This window comes from Solanum dulcamara, chromosome 10 (genome assembly GCF_947179165.1).
Source record: "Solanum dulcamara chromosome 10, daSolDulc1.2, whole genome shotgun sequence".
Taxonomy (NCBI): Eukaryota; Viridiplantae; Streptophyta; class Magnoliopsida; order Solanales; family Solanaceae; genus Solanum; species Solanum dulcamara.
The window spans coordinates 4,346,649-4,354,298 of NC_077246.1; the positions used below are offsets into that span (position 1 = coordinate 4,346,649).

Consider the following 7,650-nt stretch of genomic DNA (forward strand, 5'->3'; position numbering starts at 1 on the left):
AAATAAGATAAATTATTGTAAATTTAGGTGTTAAAAATTGACCCAAATTTTATGTGTTAAAAATTGACCCAGATGAAATAACAAAGAGGATAATTGAACAGTGAAAATAAAAATGGGGAAGTAAAAATAAATATAAATGATTTTTTAAAATTAAAATAGCTCATTAACTATCTAAATTTCAGTAAATATTTCACGCAATACAAGTTATTCGGACCAAGCCGAATAGATCCGGTGAGATTTTCACTCACCCAAATAGTCAACCTCATTTTTTTTTTCAGTAACTAGTGCCAAAGGGTAACTTCTAGATCTTTCGCGCGGGAATTTACTCCAGCACTTACGTAGCAAATCGAATACCCACCGCTCACGTTAAAATCCATCCTGCATAAATTTCTAACTTGTACCGCCCCCGTGTTCTTCGCACCCTTCCCGTTCTGTTTTCCCCAAATTTGAAAACTTGACCTTCTGTTTGCGAATTTTGCAATCAATAATTCTCATAGATCACCGATCATCATCACTCTCCCCAGGCAAAAAAGGTAAGAATTTTTTCTTAATTTTCTGTTCAATTTTTCAGTTAGTAATTATTGATTGGAACAAATCTGCTCTACATTTGTTACTTTTGAGGTTTATTCCGATTGATTCCGTGTTGTTTGGATGCAAAATACTTAGTTATCGGCTTTAATTGAGCCATATCACGGGTCAAATGAAGCAGTCGGAGAATCATGAGGTTTTAGGTTTAAGTTTCAGTAAATAGTCAAAAATATTTGATGGTTTGTTTTTCATTTCTGTAAGCCTTGGTGGATATAGTTACAGGTGGGAGATAGTAAGTAGCAAATACAACGGTTGTGAAAAATGAAAATTGGTCCAAGGTTGATAAAGGAGGAGAATTGTGTTAGTTTGACGAAGAACATGAAATAAAGAAAAAATTAAATTATGATGAATAATATGTATACTGAAAATAAAGTGGAATGGGTACAGATGATGCATATAGTCGATTCAAGTATCAACTAGTACTAGTTTGAGATTGAGTTGTATTTAATGATGATTGATAACTACACTTTTAACTTTTAGGTGTTTTTGAAATTTAATTTTTGATATTTTAGCTTAAAGAGGGAATATCCAGAAGAGTCTAGACTAAGAGCCCGTTTAGATTAGCTTATAAGTTGTTTTCAGCTTTTTTGAATGTTTGGCTGGTCAATTTAAAATCATTTTATGTTTAAAATAAGCCTCAAAAAATAATTAGGTTTGTTTGACTTAGTTTATCTAAAACAGCTTATAAGCTGAAAACAGCTTATAAGCCAAAAAAAATAAGTTGGGTTACCCTAGCTTTTTTTTTAGCTTATAATAAGCAATTTTCAACTTATAATCAGTTTTAAAAAAGCTTATCAAAACAGGTTCTAATTCCTAGAGTAGAGATGGTGCCAAAAATGCAATTCAGATTTTTGGATGCTTGCTACTGGGATTGGCAACAGAATAGTAGTGTGTGGATGTTTGGAAGAGATAGCTTGTTTAACAAGACAAAATTAAATTTAAGCATTACAGATTGATTAAGGGAGGGATAAAATTGACTTCTTCATAGTGCCAATTTACATGAATAGCATACCCACGTTCATTGGAGATTGGAGAAATTTATCTATCAGCTACGCTTCGACACCATATCTGGTTGGTGTCGGCTATATGAATCCTCCTAATAGTTCTCTCCTAAACTAAATTAGGGGTTCTGTAATTTTAGAGTTAATCTGAATCTCGACTTTAACACAAGACTATCTTATAATTCTTTTACTTCTGGAGATTGGAGAAATATGTGTTGAAATTTCTTGATGGAGAAAACTGAATTTTCACTTTACCATATCGATAGGAATGCTCCTGTTTCCATTGAGCGGTTGATTTTCAGTTTTTTCTTGAACTGGAAAATTCAGAAGCTGTTATAACAGTAATCTAGGTAGGATGGATCAATATTTGAATTTTCTTTACCTTTTAGGGAATCATGTAGTATGGCTAGTGGGAGTGTTGTAGTTTTGTATTGTATTTCCTTCTGTACTAGCTTGGTACAAGTTTAATAAAAACCTTTACTTATCAAAAAAAAAAAAAACTCAGAGGGTGACTTGAACTAAGGTTCAGCATGGAACCCGGAGTCTGGTGTTCCAAAGCATTATTAGCAGAGGTTACTAGATATGTATTTGGTTGAACTTACCTTCATCCCTCATGATTTTTCTTAGCTAACTAGATTTTAGTTTACATGCCGAAAAATTGCAGCCTTCGTCGAGCTTCTATAGATAGGATTCTAAATACTGTTTGTGGCTCAGAGTGCAATTCATCAAAAGAGAAAATAGTTAAATAAAAACTGATTGGTTGATATAAGTTACCTAGTTCAAAAACTAATTGGTTGATACTTCTGGTTCTCTTATTTAAGACTAGCTAAAACTTGTGTGTTTGATGATGGCTTACTTGTATGCTATTATTAGATAAAGAAATCCATGCAGCAGCAGGGGACATGCCAATTATCTGTTATATGGAGAGGAAAGAAGTTTTGTCTGGAGATGGATCCAACCGCTACTCTCAAATCACTGGGGGATGAATTGCTGAATCTCACCAATGTTAGAGATGATACAATGCGCCTCATTGTGCCTACTAATAAAAGTTCAAGACTTCTGTATCCTTTCTCTGAAGAGCATTCCTGCCTAAAATTGGAGGCAGCATCCATGCTTGAGGTTTTTTTATTAGTTTCTGCTCTAGTTCGTGATAATTATACTAAATAGCTGTTGGACTTGCTATCTGCTAGAATCCTGGACAGGCCTTTTTTGAAAATTTATTCTTTAGCTCTTTGTTTTGAATTTGTTTTTCCTTTTATTTTTATGCGGTATTGCTGATTGTTCTGCTAAAACATCTCAACATGACGCTTTATTTTTAGGGAGTTAACTTGATGAATATCTAAAAAATCATGTCATTTTTCCCAATCATGGAATTAGGATTCGCCTTCAGAATATGACTTGAAGGAGTTGTAGCCCTAAGTTAGTATTGCGGAAGGCACGTTGCGAAAAATACATTTTAGCAGCTTTAAAGGTTTGAGTGTACTTGCATGCTGAAATACATCTTGTATTTACTTCTTTGTTAAAGCTTTATTCGAAGGATAAGCAAAGTTCTTGAAATTGGTTCCTTTTTGGTGATCAGTGTTTCCTTGTTTAATATAGATCGTTTTGTACAAAATGGAATGCACTATACAGCTGAATGGTGATTCTACATATTGTCTACATGATTTCGTTTATATTCCTAATATCTTTGTGTCAATATGAGCTTGTGCATAGTTCTTTATGAAACATTCCCAGAATTAAGTCATGGTTCTGAGTGTCTATATATTTTTTTTAAAAGGTTTGCTGTGTGAGTTAGGCGGCAGTTTTTTCATACACCAATTCTATTGAAATCTTTATCATGCTATATAATCTTGTTCAGCTGTGTGCCAAGATGTCATATTTATGGCTTTGAATGTCTATTGCATTAAATCTACAGAGACAGAAAAATGACGGTAATTCCTATGCTTGTGGAAGCACTGACAATTTTAAGGACATAAATAAATGTTGGAGTGAATTTTTAAAATTTTTAACTCTCACATATTATAGTATGTGTTCATGCCTTTCCAATCATTGTTTAGCATACTTGGCTATGACTCGTTAAGCTGAGCCTTCCAGACAATTCTTTTTGGCTTAGATGGGAATCGCCTGATGGTTTTCTGTTTCAGGGGAAGTCTATTAGGATGTTGGGAGTGCCCAAAGATGAAGTAGATGACATTGTACAGAGTGCAAAGGCAGACCTCAGGATTGTGGGTTTTGATGAAGAGGAAAAGAGATCGAGACAAAGAATCTCAAATGGGTTTCAAAGTTCATTAAAACTTCCACAAGGGCCTTATGTCTTTTGTGATTTTCGGACGCTCCACCTTCCTGGTATAAAGGTATAGCCAACTCTGGGAAAATGTAACCACTATCATTCTCTATATTTAAAGCTTTAAAATGCAGTCGGACCTATGAGTAAAATAATGTTTCTAATCTATGTGGATTACTTGCAAAAATATATTGACATATCCCATCTTTTGGGGCTGGAGGCCTGGGGCCTGGGACGATTTATTTGACAACCAATTTATGTAGTCTTCACTTGGTTTCAGTTGAATCCTCCTGCTTCAAAAGCTTTAAAACTAATGCACAAGCTTGCTGCTGATCCAGGAATTGTTGCAATCATGAATAAGGTAAGCCTAGCAAGATTTTCATATCTCAGCTTAATTACATATGGATTACTTTGTTGATGTGTGCTATCAGTTGTGGTAAACTATCGTTCATTGGGCTTCTTGAAGCATCGTTGGCGTGTGGGTATCATGACAGAGATGGCACCAGAAGGCTATGTTGGTGTTTCTCCTGAATGCATTCTTGGTTTCAATAAGGTGAGCAATCCCTTTCTTTCTCCTCAAAGGAGTAGATACAGAACAGAATCATGTTCTTAATATTGAACCCATGAATTTCATGCTTCATCATCTTAATTCCTTGACTTTTGCTATTACTTTTTGATTTTCTAAGATGATAATTTTTTCTTTTACCAATTATCTGGATGATTTTCTGTTAATCATATTCAGAATCACGGAGAGGAGATATCACTACGTCTTCGAACAGATGACCTCAAGGGTTTCAGGAAGTATGATAGCATCAAGAAGACACTCTTGCATGAACTTGTGGGTGGTCCTGTCTCACTCTTTGTTGTCCAATTTAAAAATATTTGAAAATCTAAGTTCATGCTTTGAGTTTCATGATGAATTCTGTTGTGCCTCTAACTTGTATTATTTCCATTTTCAGTCCCACATGGTACATTCTGAACATGATGTGAACTTCTATGCTCTGCTTAAGCAGGTAAAAGGTTATTAGTCTCTTTATCATTCTTTGCTTCCTTGAGGTGGCAAGGTGCTCAACAAATGCTTAATCAAAGGACTGGGACGGTCCTTTTTGAGCCCCTAAACTCGATTACTCCTGTTTATCTCTGCAATATTCTTGTTAAATGTGCAGTAGTTATTAAGAGTAGAACTCTCTTGCAGCTTACTGAAGAAGCTGCTAAGTTGGACTGGTCTAAATCAAGAGGTCATACCTTGAGTGGTCACAATTTGCAACACTACGAAGACGATGAGGACAACGATAATCTAATTGGGTTATCACATAAGCTTGGAGGACAAACTTCAGTTTTCAATGCTCGAGCATCTTCAGTGGTTGCTGCCTACAGCCGTTTAGCACAGGCATCCACCAATCCCTCGGAAGCAATTGAAATGCATCAGGCATCTAATGCTGGTGACTCGCTGCAATCCAATCATTTAGATGCTCTAGTGGAAAAGCAACTGGATGATGTGAAAGTAGTTAGTGTTGATGTCCCATCTGATGATCAAAGAAAATCTGAACCTGATCCTGATGATTGTGAGACTGGCTCTCCCATGAAACATGAGCCTCATATAGAACTCAGTTCTGATGATCATATGATGAGAAGCCTTCCGCCTCCTTTGGAAGCTAAATTAAGTGAAGAACCTGACCCGGATGATTGCTCTGCAGAAAAACTCAATACAGGAACTCCTAGTTCTTTGGAACCTGATCCTGATGAGCACACTATGGGGATCGAAAAGAAAGTAACAGCTGGTCAAAATTGCCATGCTTCATTGGGGCACCATGTAAATGAGGAAGAGAGGGGATCTCTTACACACACCAATCAAGATTATTTTCCTCTAGGAATTAAGCTGGTAGAGCCATGTACTAATAATAAGGATATAATACCAGATGGAATTTCTAGTACACTGATTGATGAGCCTGATCCAGATGACCAGGAATTGCAGAGGATACAAGATCCTGTTGCCATTATTTGCAGTCGACTGCAGAAAGCAATAGGCGTGTTGAGATCTCAAGCAAATCCCTTAGAGGCCTCTAGAGTAGTGCAAACTATATTGAAAATTATAAGGTATGTTGAACTTGAATCTGCCATTTAATTTGGAATTTTTTGTAAGCTTTGGATTTAAGTTGGCAATGCAACTGTTTGTAGGAATGCAATTGAACACCCAGATGAAGTGAAATTCAGAAAGCTGCGGAAGGTGAACAATTTATTATGTTGGTCTCAAGTGATTTAGTTTTGTCTAGATTTCATCTTAATTTATTCATCACAATTGATTGGTGGATGTTGCAGTCTAATCCTTTAATTCAGAGGGATGTGGTGAATTATTCAGGTACATGTTCTTCTACTCGATCTATTGCAATTTATCCTTTCTGCGAAATTCCTTCTCCAACAGTTCTCTTTCCCCATCCCCTACTTTCGTGTCGCCTTCAGAGAGTTTTCAGCATTGCTACTGATCCAACACGGTTAAATTTTCTCTGCATCTGAGATTCCCTTTGTCCACTTTCCTTGAATCAATACATCTGTGAACTCCGTCTTAAATAAAGCTCTTCTACTCTTTATCAGGTGGCGCTTATAAATCGCACTTGGTGAAATTCTGTGTTCTTTCAATTTGCAATTCTTGCTGATTGCTTCCAATTTCACAAAAACAATTTACCATTTGGTTAATTACTGAAGCATGAATTTTCACTCAAGCCATTGTTTTATGTTCAAGGGCATGAATTGCCATCGTCTTTCCAAGTGCCTAACATTTTGGTAAAAGATCTCTGGAAAATTAGGCAATGCTCAAGTTGATATACAAGCTTAGTTTAATTGACCAAGGCTAGGTTTGGTATCAATTTGAAATTCTATTTAGGTGAAGTTTTTGCATGGTGGTACTCGTTATAGATGTTATTTGTGGAGGTTAAAACGTATTTGGTGATCCTGCAACACAAAGGAATTGTATCAACATCATTATCGCTCATCGTTTATCTTTTGACGTGAAATTTACTCATACTCGTCAAAGCTATATGTGTCTTGATCATTGGGTGCTTCTTGTCCTTCTCTTCGCATCTTCTTGTAATTATGTTTGCATGCTGAGCATCCTTAGCTGTAAATGCTCATTTAGCTTTTCCCTCTGTGGTTGCAGCTGCAATGGATATCCTGTCTGTGATTGGATTCAGTGAAGACGCTATTATCAATGCCACTGGTAGAACAGAAACTTATTTGATCCTCAAAAGGAATGATCCAGGATTATTGTGGCTTGCCAAGTCTTCCCTTGAAACCTGCATATCCTAAAGGACCTGTACCATATGTAAAATTGATGCATTTGTCTCTGAAAAATGGTGAAGACATTCTTTATGGTAAGTGGTATTTGGGCATTTTTTTTTCTATGTTGTATATCACATTCTGAAATTGTCCTTTTCCTTATATATACATCCTTATAGGAGATTGAAATAATTGTATTTCGTGGAATCGTATTGAATATTTGACGATACATTCTGCACTAATTCATTCGTAATAAAGTGGAGGTGGCTCTCGAGTTTGCTTGTTTATGTGTGGTTACAAGAAATATGTTATTTTTTCTTAATAGGATTTATTTAGTTGATTTTAACTGATTTGGTATTTAGTATATTCTATAGGAAATAAATTATAGTAGTCAACTAATATTGTATTTTGAGTCGTCTTTGTAGAGAGCATTTTACTCTTTAAAGTAAATTTTTTCAGCATAAATTTGGATTAATCAAGTTTCAAAATGGAAACTTTAAAAGT

At 35.6% G+C, this 7,650-nt stretch overlaps 1 protein-coding gene across 2 annotated transcripts; it reads left to right on the plus strand.

The window, feature by feature from the left end:
- Positions 1-287: 287 nt before the first annotated feature.
- Positions 288-7,433, plus strand: LOC129870165 (uncharacterized). 2 transcript variants are annotated; one of them, XR_008762050.1, is made up of 12 exons: positions 288-533; positions 2,463-2,708; positions 3,734-3,943; positions 4,154-4,234; positions 4,340-4,426; positions 4,616-4,711; positions 4,833-4,886; positions 5,069-5,970; positions 6,052-6,100; positions 6,193-6,232; positions 7,028-7,241; positions 7,326-7,433. XR_008762050.1 is itself a non-coding variant. In XM_055944803.1 (11 exons), exons 2-11 carry the CDS (start codon positions 2,475-2,477, stop codon positions 7,174-7,176), a joined length of 1,902 nt encoding a protein of 633 aa, XP_055800778.1. In that variant the 5' UTR covers positions 288-533; positions 2,463-2,474; the 3' UTR covers positions 7,177-7,433. The 2 variants fall into 2 exon arrangements, 1 of the variants encoding a protein (XP_055800778.1); XM_055944803.1 differs by having other exon boundaries at positions 7,028-7,433.
- The last annotated feature ends 217 nt before the right edge of the window (positions 7,434-7,650 follow it).